At 40.1% G+C, this 19,615-nt stretch overlaps 1 protein-coding gene across 1 annotated transcript in view; it reads left to right on the top strand.

Annotated features, from left to right (window-relative positions):
- Positions 1–19,615, top strand: part of PRUNE2 (prune homolog 2 with BCH domain) — a 254,834-nt gene that overhangs the window by 36,043 nt on the left and 199,176 nt on the right. Inside the window, exon 2 of the mRNA XM_039242178.1 lies at positions 17,972–18,076. Coding sequence (XP_039098109.1) covers positions 17,972–18,076 — 105 coding nt within the window. The remainder of the gene's footprint in view (positions 1–17,971; positions 18,077–19,615) is intronic.

Genomic DNA, 19,615 nt, shown 5'->3' with positions numbered 1-19,615 from the left:
TTTCTTTTGAGAGTAAGAGATAGAGTGTGAATGAGGGAAGGGCAGAGAGTGAAGGAGAGAGTCCCAGACAGGCTCTGTGCTGTTAGAGCAGACCCCTCCCCCACCCCCATGGAGTCAAACTCAGAAACCTCGAGATCATGACCTCAGCCAAAATCAAGAGTCAGACGCATAACTGAGTGAGCCACCCAGGTGCCCTGGAATTTTAGACTTCTGCTAAGGAAATTACTCAGAAAATAAAATGGTAACAAAATTTGAGTCTGGAAGAATCCTACATAGTTCATCATTGGACATAGCCATGAGCCCTAAGTGAACAAAGATTTATTTTACAAGATGAGTAAAAATTTTAAAAGCTGATGTCAACCATTTTACAACTCTTCAATCTGGTGAAATATTTTGGTAGTCTGATGCATTTTTATTAGGTCTTGTTTCCATAATATTTTTTTAATGTTTATTTATTTTTGAGAGACAGAGACAGACAGACAGACTGTGAGTGGGGGAGAGGCAGAGAGAGAGGAGACACAGAATCCTAAACAGGCCCCAGGCTCTGAGCTGTCAGCACAGAGCCAAATGCAGGGCTGGAACTCACAAACCGTGAGATCATGACTTGAGCCGAAGTCAGATGCTTAAACGACTGAGCCACCCAGGTGCCCTGTTTCCATACTATTTTTAAACCTTTCTCATTTGACAATATTTAGATGTATTTTTTTATTGAAAGTCCAATACGCCACCTATATTTGTTCAAATATTTTGTATTAAAGGTTTTTTCCAAATCTGTTCAGTTGATGATGCCCCGCAAATTGATGAAAAGTAAAATTCAAATTGAAATATTAGAAACTTTTCATATTGAGATTCTTTTTTTTTAAATTTTTTATGTTTTTATTTTATTTTGAGAGACAGAGACAGAGTGTGAGCAGGAGAGAGGCAGAGAGAGAGAGGGAGACACAGAATCTGAAGCAGGCTCCAGGCTCCGGAGCTGTCAGCAGAGAGTCCGACACGGAGCTTGAACCCACGGACTGTGAGATCATGACCTGAGCTGAAGTCGGATGCTTAACCGACTGAGCCACCCAGGCGCCCCTCCATATTGAGGTTCTATGTGTGGAGACTCCTGGCAATTTTCTTACCAGAAGAGAGTAGACAAAGGGACAGTGTCTGGACGATGGAAAAATAGGCTATTTACTACTTAAAACTATAAAATCAGATTATCCCAAGGTTGGAAGGACCTGATGCTTAGAAGCCTTGAAACTTTTCATTGGGAAAGCTTGTTCTTATCAGGGTGTGGTTCCCAGTTAATGCTAGCATGTTCATGCTTTTAAAATCCCAGTGGAATCATATAGAGCTTATCTATACAAATATTTCTGCATCTGTCTTCATCTATGTCTATAGCGTATTGCACTACTCTGTGCTACCAGACACCTATTGTTATAAACCTTGTTGAATATCTAACTACGGTGTGCCAGATACTGTTCAGTTTGAAAAGACTTTTCTATTTTGCAAAATATTTTTCGAGAGGGAGAGAGAGATAAGGAGAGGTCACCTGGAAGGTGAGGGTTCCTCTGTCACTGAAAAACACACAGTGTAATAAATAATGGCATCATTAAAAACTGTCATCTTTGCAAAGCACAGTAATTGCTCTGCACGTCCCTTGTACATTTCCCTGTGAACCCGCATAGCTGCCTCTTGCTGGAAATGCATCTTCTCTTACTGCCTCCTCCCAGCCGCTTATCTGTTCATTACTGTCATGTCTGAGCGGGTTTCAGACATGCCAGGTGTGTGGTGTCACCTGCCTGATGTCCATTCCAAATAGAGACATGTACACGCGTGAGTATTAAAGCAATAGATCTTCCTCATGACAACAAAGAGCTGACTGCGGAAAAGCAAAGCTTTTGGGAAAAGTCTTCTGAGCACATGTTGGCTTGTTCATGGGGTTAGAAAACCTGACTAATTAGCTCTAGCCCTTCCAGTCTGAGAAGGGAAAATAATTAAAGTATCTGGAGCAGACTGTGCCGCATCGCGGCTGGTTTCAGAAGGGGCAACGTGTCAGGAGAACCTGTTCCGAGAGACTCACTCACAAGAGAAAGTTCTGGAAACCTGTGGAGCAGCGGAAGCTTTGTTTTCCTTTTCTGCAAGGAAAGAATGGATAAAGAACAGTTAAAATATTTATGAATCAGGGGCACCTGGGTGGCTCAGTCAGTTAAGCACCTGACTTCAGCTCAGGTCACAATCACTCAGTTTGCTAGTTCGAGCCCTGTGTTGGGCTCTCTGGAGTCAGCACAGATCCCCCCGTTTCCCTCTCTCTCTCTTTCCCTCCCCTGCTTGCTCTCTCTCTCTCTCCCTCTCTCTCAAAACTAAAAAATGAAACTTTAAAAAACTTTTAAAAATACTTATGAATCAGAAATATCCCAATCAAAAGGAAAATATTTTAATCAAGGACAAAAGTAAATTCCTACCACTTCTAATAACCTTGAAGTGGAAAGCAGAAAAAAAAAAAAAAAGAAAGAAAATGGGAGACCAGATCGTCTCAGACGAAAAGATAAGCATGAGCAAAGATATGGGGTAGAAAAGAACTTTAGCTAACAGAAATAACTGAAATATTGGAAGAAAAATGCTTGAGGGCAATGAATAATGAAGTTAGAAAGAGAATTTGGGACAAAGTCATAGAGAGATTGGCATACCATTAGAAGGGATCTGGTCTATGTTATTATCTTCCTGCTTCCCAACACTAGCTATGTGCTCAGGTAAAAATGGTTAAAAGTCCAAGCTGTGTAAAGTCAAACTGGGTTCTCAAAAATGTAGCATGATTTGTAAATGTCCAGGTAGAGCCCCTCCAAACATATATCATAAGTTTCAACCACAAAAGTATAGACTCAATTTTATGTCTTTTTTTCTGAGTTTCTACGAAAATTGTCAAACTTTTTGGAGTAGTCAAAATTTAATTCATTATTAACAAATGCTTCAATAAATAATACCTTGAATGTCTAATAGACATCTCATATTAAGGTGTCAAATGCAAATCTTGTACTCTTCTCTCCCAAATCTGCTTACCTAGTTACTATAGCAAATCATATCGTGTCAACTCTGCTCTATTTTTTAAAATAAAAACTTGGCATTGTAAAAAAAAAAAAAAAAAAAGTGGAAAGCAGAAACCAAAAAATTAGGGCTATACTTTAATTATTAGGATGTTAATCTTCAGAGAAATTTGAGAAATGGTAACATAAACACAGCTTTCTTATATTTTTCTTTTTTCTTTTCCCGATTGATGACGTGTTTCAAAGCTCAGTAGGTTAGATGTTGCTTGTTCCTGAGCAGAAGTCCTTTGTCCTAGGGTCGCTGCTGTGAGTTGCTCCAGTGAGGTTGTGTGAGTGACCCACAGTGGTGCCCTCCCATCTCATAGATTTCCCTTCATTCATGTTGATGCTTTGGGTTCAGCCATTGGGGGAAGGGAGACTCCTCGTTTCCAAACTCCTACATGACTCTTAATGATAATGTCATTCTCTTTATTCCTGTATGCACTTCAGTCAAGAGGTTGCTGGTAACAATGGACACAACACACTGGAACATACTGGAGGGTATGTGGGGACATTTATTGAGCAGCCCAGCAGCTTGGGTCTGCACAAAGATGAACACTTTATTTTCCAGAAGGTTCTATATTCTTAGTAGAAGTCCTTAAGAATGTGTTTGGAAGGGTAGAAAAAGACAAGCAAATTGACGTTCAAAGGGCATTAGACCCTTTGGCTATTTTGGATATTTTCCCTCTATTCTTGATTAAGTTCCTAACTACAGAAGTTTTACAGAAACATTTAGGGCATATCATATATGTGCTAAGAGTTATTGGAAGCTTTCCCATGATATTTTGATAAGAAACAGTTTGTGAAGAACACCCTTCATCTACATCCACCTTCGTGTCCAGAGGACATTTCTTCTTTCCACAGGTGGGGAAAGTGGGACACAGGGAAGTGGGTCTGAGCGATCTAGTGAATCATGACTGAAACCACGATTTGGCGTTATCTCTCCACCTTTCATAGATACCATCTGGTAGCTAGTTATAATTCTGCCCTTCTGTGGGTGCTTTATGGAGCCCTCGCAGGGCCCAGAATTGGTGCCACTTGGTATATACATATACTTATGGCAAATTATGTTTTGATCTAGAGTTCCATGATATGCTTGTTCACACATTTGAGATATTTAAAAATAAAGTTATTACAACAGTTTTGTCTTCACAATAGGGGTAAATTAGAATGTCGAATGGATTCCCAAGTCATGCGCTTTAAGTCTTGGGAGGAAAAGGGAAAATATATGATGATGTAGGACTCACAAAATCCTTTATAAAATCATTTCAAAGCATATTTTGGGAAATTTATGCCATGAAGTAGGTATAATGCCCTGGTGTATGTGTCTGTGTGTGTGTGTAGAGAGAGAGAAAGAATGAGTGAGAGGGAGAGAGAGTCCCACCATCAAATGAGAGTCTGGTAAGATTTAGAGAGATGAATTACCTGCAGTTTGTAATATAATTTTAACCTTTAGGCTATTAACAAAGTACTACTCTTAGTTCTATTATTTCATAAGAACATGACAAACAAATGATGTAAAAATGGAAAACTATCCTCTGTCCAACTGTTCCCTCTAATAGGGTCACTTTCACTAACAAATGCTGTTTGGAGCATCTGGTGCGGACAGAGCACTGCATTAGGGACTTGGCGGATGTGAGGTCCAAGATGTGTCCAGGGCTCTTCAGGAACATTCAGTCTGGTGGAACTGGATCTCTGACATTGAATAGCTGACCCCTAAATGCACAAGTGAACAAGGAACTGAAGATTGCACACTCTCACAAATGAATCAAGTTGCTGTTCAGTTTCCTTTGTGTGGTTGATATTTGTTTCTCTATAACTCATGGCGGAAGCAGAATGTTGGGCCAAAGAATTAGTGTGGTAGCCTTCAGCTGGGACGTGCCATTTTTAGTCACTTCTGCTGTTTATCTTGCAGTTCTTATTTGTCCCATCCGTGAAAAACGGTCCCTAACATTTCGTTGTATCCGTACGACAGCATTAGTAAAAGCTTTCTGAGTACATTCTCTGAAAACATGTTTTTATTTCTGCTTCCACTCATGTATTACTATACTTCCATATAAGGCACATGGTGAAACGTATCTTTAAAAAATCAAAATTTTAAAGGATGAGACAAAGAGGGATCTGTTTGGTTTCTTCCCTTGCTTCCGAGGTCTACTGCCTCCCTTTGGAAACCACTGATGGGTTTTAGCTGAGTGAATCCCAAGGCCTCTTCTACCTTGAAACTTACGTAAATCTAAATCACGGAACACCAGCAATTCTCTCTGAAATTGTACTTGATCTGGAGCACCTCAAGCAATCCCTTTCAGAAACTGAACACAGGCACGTTCTGTAGTTGACAGGGACCAGATGGGCCACGGGAGCTCATCAGGAGCCTTCTTTAAGGCCTGGGTCACAGCATTCTTCGACTCTACTGTGAACCTGTGAGTCTATCAGGGGTGGGGCTCAGAAATTTACATTTCAGCGACATCCTAGTAAGTGACCTGAGTGCAGTCAGCAAGATGGCGATGTTGCCCAAGTGGAAACCACAGCTTGCTTTTCTCCTGAGAGGCAGGACCCAGGGAGGAAGAAGCAGCCATGTGATGATGTGGGAAGACTATTGGAATGTATCTTTCTAGGTCATTAGATATTGCTCTAACTCATTTGTTTTGTGGTAGCTGCTTCGATTCTATTTTATGGATATTCCATAACTTCTCCAGCGAGTCCTTGATTGTTGTACATTGAGGTTGCTTCTCATTTTGTTTTCTTTTTCTCCACTACAAATATTGCTTCAGCAAACATTCTTTGGGGTTTTATTAAATAGCCATATTTGGCAATGGATTTTAAATAATAATAAGGGATTAAAAATATCCATATATATTGGTGATTTTCTTTCTATTGAATAGATTCCTAGAAAAGGAATAAATAGTTGGATCAAAAAGTATGAACATTCTGGGGGCACCTGGGTGGCTCAGTCACTGGGGCTTCTGACTCTTGATTTTGGGTCAGGTCATGATCTCTTGGTTCATGGAATGAAGCCCCAGGTCAGTACAGAGCCTGCTTGGGATTCTCTCTCTCCTTCTCTCCACCCCCCACCACCCCTGCTCACTCACTCTTTCTCTATAGCTCTCTCTCAAAATAAATAAATAAACATTTAAAAAGTAAGTTTGAACATTCAGCTTTTTAATGATATTGTCAAATTATTCCTGCATTGGCTGTGGTATTCCTCACTGCTGCCTACAGTCTAACTGGCCATGGATGTTAACACTCTTAATTTTTTGTCAATCTGATAATCTAAAAATGCCATTTTCTTCTTGGTCTGATTTCCATCTTCATGACTACTGATGAGATTGACTTCCTTTTCATATGTTCTTCTTCTTCAGTTAATTGCCCTACAGTGGTGCCCTGGTGGCTCAGTCTATTAAGTGTCTGACTTTTGATTTCAGCTCAGGTCATGATCTCATGGTTTTGTGATTTCGAGCCCCGCATTGAGTTCTGTGCTGACAGCTCAGAGCCTGGAGCTTGCTTCAGATTCTGTGTCTCCCCCTCTCTTTGCCCCTCCACTGCTCGCACTCTATCTCTCCCTCTCAAAATACATAAACACTAAAAAAAAAAAAAAATGCCCATTTATATCTTTTACTGATTATTCTGTTGGTTTGTCTTTTTCTACATCAATGTGTAGGAACTCTTTATATGGTTAGGAATACTGCCCTTTTAATGGCAAGAATTTACAAATATTATCCAAATATCTCCTGTTCTGTTATTTATCATTTATGATTCTTTTTAAAATACAAACCTGAACCAGCTGAATTATATGTTCTATATGTCATTGAGATATAATTGACATATGAGATTGTTAGTTTTGGGTGTACAACATAATGATTCAATATTTGTACATGTGTTTCTTATGATGAGAACTTTTAGGATCTACTTTCTTTGTCTTATTGGGGTTTTTTTGGGGGGTGCTGTTTTCCTACCAAACTTTCACTGCTTTTAAAGATAACTCATGATACATTCAATACTTTAGATGTCAATTTAAGTTGCATTAGCATTTTTACCTGATGCTTACTACAAAACAGAGGAGTAAATGCACTCCAGCTAAGAGCTAACAGACCAAGACAGAGTCCCACCTGTGTTATTACAACATTTTCAGAAAGCACATTTTCCTTTTTTGGAGGAAAAGATGGTACAGAGTGTATCATTGCTCTTTAGTGCTTGAAATGATGGTGCCACATTAAATAATGCATGTTTATTGCATCCTTAATGCAGTTTATTCCTCCACTGATGCCCCGAACCAAAGGACAAAGTAATATCTTATTGATGCTGCCAGCATTGAATATGTTAATAATATTTTAATAGTTTGTTGTCAGTGAGAGGAGGAGAAACATCCTCAAAGATAATGCAGAGGGAAAGTTCATAGGAAGGCAATAATGTTTAGTGTCCATATAAAGAATTATGTAAAATATTCAAAATCTTAATAAAGGCAAATTAACTTTAAATGCTTAAATACAGAGTTGCAGGTTTAAAAATCAGGTATCTCTATACGTGAAAATGTAAATTTCTACGATCTTTCTGGTAAGCATTAAAACACTTACATTCGTGGGCCCCCGGGGTTGACTCAGTCAGTTGAGCACCCAACTTCAGTCTTAGGTCATGATCTCACAGTTTGTGGGTTTGAGCCCCGCGTCGGGCTCTGTGCTAGGAGCTCGGAGCCTGGAGCCTGCTTCAGATTCTGTGTCTCCCTCTCTGTCTGCCCCTCCCGAGCTTGTGCGTGCATGCTCCCTCTCTTTCTCTCTCTCTCTCTCTTTTTTTTTTTAATTTTTCTTATCGTTTATTTATTTTGAGAGACACAGAGCAACAGAGAACGAGCAGGGGAGGGTCAGAGAGAAAGGGAGACACAGAATCCGAAGCAGGCTCCAGGCTCTGAGCTGTCAGCACAGAGCCCGACGCAGGGCTCGAACCCAGGAGCAATGAGATCATGACCTGAGCCAAAGTGGGATGCTTAACCAACTGAGCCACCCAGGCACCCCTCTTTCTCTCTTTCAGAAATAAACACCAAACACACACACACACACACACACACACACACACACACACACACACTCTTATATACTTTGATCCAGAAATGTAAAATTCAGGAGTTGATCCTGAAGAAATAACAGGATGAGCACAAAAATGTCATCTTACAAATATTCCCTGCATGCTTATTTATATTATAAAAATTAAAATAACTTAATTCTGCAACAATAGGGGATTGACAAAATATAATGATCCTTACTAAAGAATGGTCTATCCACGAAATGCCATAATTTATTCATTTATTCAGTTTTTTTAGTAGTTATTGAGCACCACTGTGTGTGAAAGCAATAGGCTGACAGCTGGAGTCATGACAGCAAACACATGTCACCCCTGTGACCATCACATTTGTATTTCAGAATTTCAGAAGAATAACCAAAATGTTGTTAAAAAAAAAAAGAGAAAGTGAGGTTGGGGCACTGGTTGATTCCGTGGGTTACGCATCTGACTTCAGTTCATGTTAGGTCTCATGCTTCGTGAGTTCAAGCCTAGAGTTGAGCTCTGTGCTGACAGCTTCAGGTCCTCTATCTCCCTCTCTCTCTGCCTTGCTCCTGCTCACTCTCTCTCTCTCTCAAAATTAACATTTATAAAAAAGAGAGAGTTTACAAAATATTATGTGTAATATGATCACAGTACTACAAAAGAGAGCACATAAAAAAAGTTGGAAGGAGTTCACTAAATGTTCATAACTGATTACTTTGGGTCTTAAAGGTTTATTTCTTTGTGTTTCTATATTTTCCAAAGTTTTCTAACGTATATATTTTCTGGGCACCTGGGTGGCTCAGTCAGTTAAGTGTCTGACTTTGGCTCAGATCACGATCTCACGATTTGCAAGTTTGAGCCCTGCATTGGGCTCTGTTCTGACAGCTCAGAGCCTGGAGCCTGCTTTGTATTCTGGCTCTCCCTCTCTTTCTCTGCCTCTCACTTACTCACCTTTGTCTCTTTGTCTCTCAAAAATAAATAAACATTAAAAAGAATATATTTTATACAGTAATTAATATTCTATAAGAGTGTGAATTAACTGTAAATTTGACAGAGTAAGTTAACCTTTAGTGACATGGGTGTAGTTTCTATACATGTGTAATGGGTGTTCTTCTTCTTTTCTTTTTTTTAACACTTTAAAGTGTATGTATTTTTTAAGTTTATTTATGTATTTTGAGAAAGAGAGTGTGTGCGCACAGGGGAGGAGCAGAGAGAGAAGGAGAGAGAGAATCCCAAGCAGGCTCTGTGCTGTCAGCAGGGAGCCTGATTCCGGGCTTGATCCCACGAACCATGAAACTGTGACCTGAGCCAAAATCAAGAGTTGGACACTTAATCAACTGAGCCACTCAGGCACCTCAGGGGTGTTTTTTTTTTTTCATTTGGTCTTTACAGCTCTTATATTGCTTTGACAGCAATCATTTTGTAAAAGGAGCTTGTCGAAGCTTTCCCTAAATTTAAGTTACCTGCTAGGTGGTTTTCAATTTTGAATGACTCCAACCTGGGAGTCTGTCTTAGTCTGCTCAGGCTGCCATTACAAAATACCACAGACTGGGTGACTTACACAACAGACATTTATTTCTTACAGCTCTGGAGGCTGGAAGTCCAAGATCAGGGGGCCAGCATGGTGGGGTTCTTTTGAGGGTCTTCTTCTCCTTGTCATCTCAGGACAGAGACAGAGGCACAGAGAGAGCCAGAAAGTGAGAGGGAGAGATGGGAGAGAATGAGAGCTCACGTATTGAGGGCCTCACTCTCATGACTTCATCTAAACCTAATTGTTTCCCCAAAGCTCCATCTCTAAGTACCATCACATTGAGGGTTAAGGCTTGGAAATATGAATTTTAGGGATACACAATTCTGTCTACAGAGAGGTCTAAGGTCTAAGCCCAGTAATGGGGCACAGACAGCAGAAGGTCAGAGGAGGTAAAGGAAAGGCTCTTGGACCTGATGGATGCATGCTCATATGTGGCTAGGCAAAAATGACTACGGCTCTTGAGTCTGAAAAGGGGAAGGCCGAGTGACTCAGAGACATGTAAAACCATGGAGGACAAAGTTCTGGAACAGCACATCTATTTAAACTAGAAGGAAGTGGTGCCTAAATGGGAAATTGAAGAGCTGTGCCATCCAGTTGGTAGGAAATGTATGGACACATACATAAAGTAAAATGGCCAGAAAATAATAATATGTAGACAATCTGTGTAGAGCAATTGCTACAGGGATTCTTTGGGAAAGATAAGAACTTGTGTGTGTGGGGAATCATCCTTGACCTTTTATGGTTGAAGCTGTGGAGGAAAATTAACAGTGCTGCCCCTAAAACTGTCCTTGGAGGACATTGTCCAGAAAGAGAATCTTGAATGAAAATATAAAAAATGAAATGCTGTAAGTAAATAACAATTCTGGCTCCCATTACTGTTATGACCCAGAAGTAGTATGTGAACCATATGTATGAGGTCACTGCTTTTGAGAACACTCTGTTTTCAAGGTGGGCAGCAAACAGGTTGAGGAAGAATAGGTTCAATTGAGAACATGTCCAAAGCTCCAGTAAAAAGAGCCTGACCCAAGGGAACCTGGGACTCACATGACCCACCCAAGAAAGAAGGGCCTCAGGCAATGCTTGGGTTAGGTTTTGGGTCCCCCACTGCCTATCTACGGTGGCCTCTGCATTTGACAATATAGCAGGAGGTGCAGGTGCATAGGATCTGAGCTATTTATAGCTGAATTTGCTCAGACTGACTCCCAGCCCCTATTTTCCCCCAAATGACAGGATATTATGAGAGAGTATTCTTCAGTTAGTAAAGAGAAGCCCAAGGGGGGGAATATGATTGGGGTCTGTTGGGAAAACAGTGAAGGGAGAGGTTATAGGCAATATATACTTATCTGAATTGATTAGATTTCAGTTTTATCAGTGAGACAAATTACCTCAAAATAATTCGAGTCTTATCATTGAAAGCTTTTTGCCTCTTCCTGATTCCTTGGTTTATGTTCATCTAGTGCGTCACCAAGTAAATTAGGACATTTATGAGAAAATTTAATATAAAATGTCTGTCTCTCAAATTTGCAGATTCTGGTAAATGTTTTTGCTTTGAGACATGACCTGAGGTACAGCTCTCAGGAGAAATTAATTAGAGCCATTAGAATGAAACTGGACTAGGTGGCCACTGGAATAGAGTATCCTATTTGGCGATATCATGGAGAATTTTTTTTTAAAGGCACTTATGCTGATTCCAGAAATTTTATACACACATATATGTGTTCATACAGTGGCCACCCTTGAGCTAAAAAGAATAAAGATCTACAGTTTTGATCATTGAGCAAGTTCCACTCATTCTAAAGAGAACAGAATGTACTTTTGTAAAAGTACATGCTTTATTATATATGCATAAGTTAAAAATGTGAATAATCAATAACTATTGAACTTTGAGCAGTAGTTATCTTTGTTTTATTAATTTTTGTTGTGTCTGCCTTTTTTTAACTTCATGCATTTTCTGTATTAACCAGAAAAATAAGCAAAGATAGAGAATAAAACCCAGAGGTTTCAGTTAGCAAGAAAAACCTCTGTGATCTAGGGACATGCACAGAGTGATAATCATTTCCTTGTTTTTTATTGATTGATTGATTGATTGGACTGCTAGTCGATGCCATGTCCTTTATTCCCTCCAGCATCCTCTCCCTTTGAGTCCCAAATTTTATCTGGACAATGATAAGATTGTGAGACATTCAGGAGGTGAGGAGTTATAGATGCGATCTTAAACCCAGAGCCAGTAGCAGGAGCATCTCATTTGTTTACCAAATGAACAGGGGGCGTGACTTCTCTGTCTCTGGCAGAGCTGATCCGGGGCCTTTGGAGGACCAGGCTCCTCTGGGCATCCCCTTTATCCCTGTTGCTCACTTGGCCATGGTCCCTTTTGTATCCCCTCCTACCTGGCTTTCCTGAGGATTGTGACTTATGTGGAGTTGCGGACCTTTGGGTCATGAGCAGGGTGTCAGTCATCTTCCATCCACCCTCTGAGTCCTCTCCCTTAGAATCATGGCAGCCACAGGCATGTGGAATCTCCTAAGGAAGAACCAGGGCTCTTTTCTGGACTGCCCACAGCTGGCCTCCAGGAAGGAAGACCCCTCATTGACTTGGCATTAGAAGTAGTTAGAGAAACACCAGCTCAACTGCCAACTCATCTCTTTGCCTGGGTTCCTTTGGAGATATCACTCGATAAATCGAGAACTTCTTTTCCTCTTGCCTTTTCATCTGTTAGTTAAGGATGAGGGCCTTAGACATGTGCATTGCTTCAGGAAAGACGTTCTCCCAACTTCTGCGGGTTTTGTCTACAATGTTTTCAAAGCACAATGCATTTCAGTGAAATATTTTTGAAAACATTTCCACAGGATTTTTAAGAAAAGTCAGTTGGGAAGGATGGGTATGAGAAATCATAACTGTATGCAAGGCTTGTTGACTGAATGTTAATAATGGAACCTTAGATGCGTCCGGTCATAGGTGGAAGCAGCTTTGTTTCTCAGCGGATATGGCTCCTAGAAAACTAATGGAGGATAAGAGACTCTTATATAAAGAGAACAAACTGAGGGTTAATGAGGGGGTTAGGGGAGAAAGGAAAATGGGTGATGGGTATTGAGGGGGGCACTTGTTGGAAAGAGCACTGGGTGTTGCATGTAAGCGATGAACCACAGGAATCTGCTCCCAAAACCAAGAGCACACTGTACACCCTATATGTTAGCCAATTAGACAATAAATTATATTTTTAAAAAACTAATGGAGGGACTAGGCTTCCATCAGGATGCTGGAAGCCCTCTTTCTGATCGATTCTGTTCTCTGTGGGTGTGTTGGAAAAGTGCTTTTGTCTGACAAGTGCAATTCCCTTCAATGGTCAGCTGAGTCCGAATGCTTGGGCATTTTGCTGGCTTTGAAAAACAGATAAGTAAACTTTATTAAGAAGCTTATTTTGGTGTTGTATAGGATTACACTCTGAAAGCATATCAAAAGTGTGATATCGAATACTGGCATGTTCGATATATTTTCTTTTATACATCAATTAAGGAAAGATTTTGCCCATCTGTTTGGAAGTGTAGATGAGAAAGCAGTGTAGTGTCTATTTCTGTGCATTATCAGGACTCCATTCTGTGTTAGGCTTATGCCGTGTTGGGTGTAGGCATTAGCGATGAATCTTCTGTCTCCTGAGATTATTTAATGCTTGTGAGCTTGTGTCAATACTAGGGAATGGGTGTTTACTTGCCAGATCTATTCACTCCTGGCTAGGAGTTTACAAAGCCACATTTAGAAAATGTATACACTAGACAGTAAATATTTGTTGAACAGGTTGGACATTCTCTGACCTCAAGGCCTTTGCACTTGCTATTCCCCTGGCCTGAGATATCCTTAGTTCCCACTTCTTGACTTCAGGTCTTTCTCAAATGTCACCTTTTCAAATGAGCCTCATCTCAACGTTCCCTACCCCTCAACTTATCTGATTATTCGGTTCATCATATCTCCTTGCATTAATGCAGGTGCCATGAGAGCTGGGATTGTTGTCCATTGGCTTACTGGTGTATTGCACAAATAGATTTTTATTACTTGAATGACAATAATTAATTTAATGGTTACAGTTGTCACTTTTATTTGGGCATAATTTCCTTGTAAATAATTCAGACGCTAATTTGAACTGCATCAAGGGACGTAGATACTAAGATTGGACATCTGTGAGTCTATGAATATGTGGAGATGTGAAATAGGAAAGGGTCCACAGACCTGCTATGAGAGGTACATGTACAGAGGGTATCACTGTGGTCAAATCAGTTCCGTGAAGCTGGTTCACTGCTGCCTCTGGAGATGGGGCCTTTGCCACTGAATAGACCAGGCATCATAAGGATCCCTGTTACCATCCTTGAACACCTGAAATCAATACCCAGTCTTTTCTGCTAGGACTTGACCCCTATGCTTTCTCTGTTCACACTGCCAAGGTCATTTGCACTGGGAAGCTTGAAATTGGAGCCTATTTCCTCTGGTTCTTGACCCCTAGTCTGAGCAGCCAAATCCTACATGTTTCTTGACCTCACCTACTGATTGAGTTTATGTGACTAATTTTGTTTTATTCTTCTAAGCAGGCAGAAGACTTTCTGAACATGGCTGCTCCAATATCTACCATTTGCTACACTGTAATGACATCTTAGTGTTATGTGATAGGATTCATGCAGTTGGGAACATTGGAGTTTTTGAGGTTGAGCCTATCACTCCTAAGGCTCATTGGCAGGCACTGAAGTTACCTCCAGTTGTGATATCACTTTTGTCTGGTCCAACATTTTCAGCCAACTTGAAATTTCTGGTCATCTTTTCAGACTATGGCATAATCCCTGAAAGGTCTCTTTAAAATGAAAGAATGGAATTGCTTGTGGAGAAGCAGATTGGTCCCTGATAGCAAGGGCACCAGGTTGGCACATTTTGATGGAGGTGGGGGTGGGGTAGGAGGAGATAGTGTTGGAAGCTGGGCCCTGGGGCATTGACTGCAGATAGCAGACATGAGCAAATGGCACTCAAAGAGGCCGTGAATATGAAGGAGGTTAATGTGTGAGAAGAAGAGAGGTCAGAAGAGAAACAGGAGAGCATAAAAAGAGAAGCATGTGGCATCAAAAAGGATCCTCAAGATTTTGTTCCATGACCTTCTATAGTCTTACCTATAAGTTGGTACATGCTTTTTTCCCCCCTTTAAATGGACAAGAATGAATAAATCATAATCTTTGAAGATTCCTGAGTTGTGAGAATTGGTCCAATGTGCTTTGGGTTCACAATCTTACTTAGTTTCTTTTAGGTTTTTATTTATTTTTTTTTAGGTAGTAATTGGCTTGGTCTTGGAAATAAATTGACACACACAGGTCTTATTTCCTCCACGTCTTTCATGCAAATCGAGTGTTGAACAAAGAGCTGAGCCTAGGAATTACTGAACCTAGACAAGAAAGCAGGTTCAGCTTTGGGGTAATTTGGTTTGGTGCTATAAATGCCTGAAACCTTGCTGTATTTAGAAGGCATGTCCACTCATTTTGTACATGAAGTCATTATGGCATTGTGGGGTATTTGGTGTAGGGCAGAGGAGAGGGCTCCCTGGACTGGGCCATGGGGTTTGGGAATGACCCTGGCCCCTATCATGGACTCTACTGACCTATAAAAAGTATTGTTTTTCTTCTTACTGTCTGCCTTACAAGATCTGAGAGAAGAAATGAGGTAATGTCTACTTAGACCTTCGAGCTTCTCGGAAGAACGGCTTTCTACAGTAATATGATTTCCTAATGCATTTGTTTGTGTTGTAATGGAGTATAATTCCAATTACCTAAATTTCTTTAGGTACTTCCAGAATATCTGACTGTCTTGCACAGGAGAAGGAGTCTGGCTTTTAGATGAGAACTGGGCCTAGACTAGAACTCCCAAGGGTACAAGTGAGCCAGCTTGTAATTTATGAAGTTTAGGGAAGGAAGCTGGGAGATGATAGAAGGGGGGTTAAAGTAGGTAGTGATGGGCAGAGGGTGTTGTAATTATATTCAGAGAGTTTATATTGTACTTTCAAGTCATGTTGTTTTACTAAAGATCATTACCTCAATATGTTTGAAAAAATACACATTTTAATTCAGTAATATTATATATTAGAGGACTCATCTGCAATATTGATACTGCCATTATTCTCTGTATTGATAGACTCTTTAACTTCCTTCAAGATTTTTATTTTATTATGTTTCTTGGGCCACAGCCTGGTTGTTTAAAAACTTGTTTCTGACTCTGACATCAGTAGTTCCATACCACCAATTACAATTTCATTGATTCATTTGTAAAGTACCGAGTAGGTTACTTTCTTTTTGAGTAAATCTCTTTTTGAGAATAGTCATGAACAGTATAATTTTTTATATAGCCACTTTGAGCAGTGTGATTGAGTTGACTTTCTAGTCAGTCCTAAAATGAGAAGTTCAAACAAAGGGTGAAAAGTGGGGGCGTCATACATATGTGTCACCTCTGGCATACTATAAAGATGTTCACTTTGATTACAGTTATCATTATTGAACAGTTTTGTTGTAGAAGTTTCTAGAAGTGATCGCTTTTTTGGCATTTCTAACCCAGTATTTCACAAGGAGGTCAGCCTTCTATCAAGGAATTTTAAGTAACTCTTATGTTAAACCAGGAAAGAAAACAATATGCCTTCTCTTCCAGAGAGGTGACTATATACACTTTTTAATAGCAACTGATTTGTATTGTTAAAGCCACAATACTAGTCATATCCCTTTCCTGGGGGGAGGAAAAGTGTTATACTTTCATTTGCTAAATTATAGAATATAATGTAGGGAGAACACCCAAATATCCTGACACCCAAAATGTGGCCTGAGAAAATAAATTACTACCAAATTGTGTATTGCGTGCCAAGGACGTATGAAAAAAGTCACCACCTCTCAAATTCAGAACATCTCATATAAGGAAATGACATAGAACGTAGTATTCCTCTCTTAATCCTTGCTCCTGTTTCCCATGATTTCTGTTACCTGCGGTCAACTGGTGTTCAGAAGCAGACAATCCTCTGACATGTTGTCAGTAGTAGCCTGAAGCTATGTCTCATGCCTGCGTCATTCACCTCCTCATGTCATTACATAGGCATTTTATCACTTCACATCATCACAGGAAGGGTGAGTACAGAACATGAAGATATTCTGAGAGAGAGAGACTACATTCACATAACTTTTATTACAGTATATTGCTATAATTGCTCTATTTTATTATTGTTGTTAATCTCTTACTATGCCTAATTTATAAACTTTATTCATAGGTATGTATGTGTAGGAAAAACAGAGTATAAATAGGGTCCAGTATTATCAACAGTTTGGGGCATCCACTGGGACTCTTAGAATGTATCCTTTGCAGATAGAGGGGGGCCACCATACAATGGAACTTCCCTTTGAACTAAAAATTATGACTCAGTGATATAATTCATATCAAGTCAGACTGTGATAATGGTTTGGTTTTTTCTTACATTTTTAAAATGTTTATTTATTCTTGAGAGAGAGCATGAATGAAGGGAGGGGCAGAGAGAGACAGAATCCAAAGCAGGCTCCAGGCTCTGAGCTGTCAGCACAGAGCCCGACACAGGGCTTATACCCACCAACCACAAGATCGTGACCTGAGCTGAAGTCAGATGCTTAACCAACTGAGCCACCCAGGCGCCCCCGACTGTGATAATGTTAATAAAACCACACTTTTGTTGGAAGAGGTCGTCTAGAGGACATGACTGTTGGCTGACCCATGAGCTAGGCCCGGGCTGGTAGAGGTCCTCACCCTCTACCCTGTCCTTGGAAGTTGTGTTCTGCCCAGCATTCCTACAGTGGGAGCTGCTCTAAGGACGCAGCCTTGAGAGAGTAATGTGATGTTGAGACCGCACGTGACTGAGACTGGTTAAGGCCTCCATTTACATTTTTAAAATTCTGGCAGGTGGGTGTGAAGATCTACCCATCTTGCAGGTACCCAACACAAGCCTTGTAAATAAGTTTCCTTGTTTGTTAGACTACCGCCTGCCAAACTGAAGTGGTCCGCCTCTTCCTTTGGTCTCTCCCTGCCCTTCACGTGTGGAGGCTGGTGACAGAGGTTACCTGGGGAAGCTCCTGAGGTTGTAAACTCACAATTTTCTGTTCCTGAACAGCATACTAGAATTTGAGCATTTGCAAAATTTAAATGTTGTGGAATTTTATGTCCTCCAGTAAAACTTCGTGATAAACCTATGAATTTTTCCAGTTGTGCCTGAGTATAGCTAAGGGATCCTTTTGGAAAAAAAGATGGAAAGATGTCCTTTTTGTATCGATCTGTTGCACATTAAATTGTGATGTTGTGTTTGAATTTGTTTCAGAATCGAAGCAAACGCTTGGAGAAGGTCCATGTGGTTCTTGGACATAAATCGTGTGACTTGGATTCTCTCATTTCTGCCTTCACATACGCTTACTTTCTAGACAAGGTGAGGGGAAAGAAGACAATGCTTTTTATATGTGACTTACGATGTAACATCTAAAAACAAACAGTTTCTGGAAAAACGAGGAACCTATTCACTTACATTTTCATGTTCTGGTTTATTGTTGCGGAGAATCATGTTTTATGATCCATTATACAACAAATACTTATTGGTCACCTACAATATGTTAGGCACTGTCTAGTTATTTCTTATCGACTCTCTCCATGAAACATTATGTCAATAAGGTCACTATTTTCAGATTTTTAAAAATATATGATAGTTGTTTACTTTCACGGGAATTTAGAGAACTAACAAAAGTAAGGGTCAGAATGTCTTGTTTTCCTTTATCATAGCTCGTTGGTTACTCTTGCTCTTGAGGATAGAAGAATAAGTGCAGAGTAACCTGTGTGAACATTACATGAAATTACAGAGCATATTGGCTGGAATTTTCAGTAACAGAGGTATTGTATGTTGCATCTATATTCTGTTCTTGCCTTTTAGCCCTGACTTTGTACAGCAAGGTCATTCTCAGTTACTGATGATCTCCCTTGAGTGAGAATCTTTGTACTCTGTGAAGCCTATAACCTCCGTACAGAAGTGGAAAAGACCTTTTAATAAATTGTTTTCAAATTGCCATTTCATAAAATTCATCAGCCCCTGATAATGTGTCACCTAAAAAAATACATTGTGAGTGTCTTGGTGCTATTTCCAATTTCGCTGAATTTTTGATTTTCCGGAGTCTGATTTGTTTTATTCCAATTTTGTTTGGATCCTTGGCTCTGAGAGCATGTGTAGCTGATCTCGGGTGATTTAAATTCACATGAAACCCAGACTTCCAGAGTGAGCTGTGGGTGGTTTAGGGAGGCGGCTGATAAGAAAGCCAGGTAAAATATTCTGATCCCTACATATGGACTTTATATCAAATTTACCTTAAAATTTGTTGAACTTTACAAGGGGAATTAATTGGTATAAGGAGATAAATGTGCCTCTTTGAAGAAATGCACATTAAATACTTAATCCTATTAACTGGACTTTTTGAATCCTAGAAAAAAATGTTGCTTGTCTCAAGAACATAGACTTTACTGAGCAAGACTCGTCTTGCTGATAGCGGTGTGGACTCTTAAGGAGATTATATAACACCACCACCACCACTGCCGCCAACTCTTGAATGAATACAACACGCCACGGAGTGGGAAAGTAGTTGTGATAGCTAGAATGGACACAGATATGGCCTCTTTTCTCCTTCTAAGGCTCAACATCTCAGCATGGGGACAAACATAGAGTTACTGGAGGGTCACATACTGGAATTTGTTTTATCTCTGTGCCTTCCTCTTAGTTTACTGGCCCCGCCCCCTGCCAGAGGTGTGCATCTCCATTTCAGTTTTTTTCTGAGAAGGTGGCTCCTTCCTCCCAGAGTATTAGCATATTAGAATAAAGGCAGAGCTTTGCAACTGCACATGTGTGACTCTATTTAAATACTTTTCACTCTGGTAGGTAAGCCCCAGTCTACAGATGGGTTAACCCAAGCTTCAGAAAGGAAAATGG

This window comes from Hyaena hyaena, unplaced genomic scaffold (genome assembly GCF_003009895.1).
Source record: "Hyaena hyaena isolate Hyena2069 unplaced genomic scaffold, ASM300989v1 scaffold_206, whole genome shotgun sequence".
NCBI classification, from domain to species: Eukaryota; Metazoa; Chordata; class Mammalia; order Carnivora; family Hyaenidae; genus Hyaena; species Hyaena hyaena.
The sequence above is the reverse complement of the archived record's forward strand: the minus strand, read 5'-3'. Positions and strand labels throughout refer to the sequence as shown.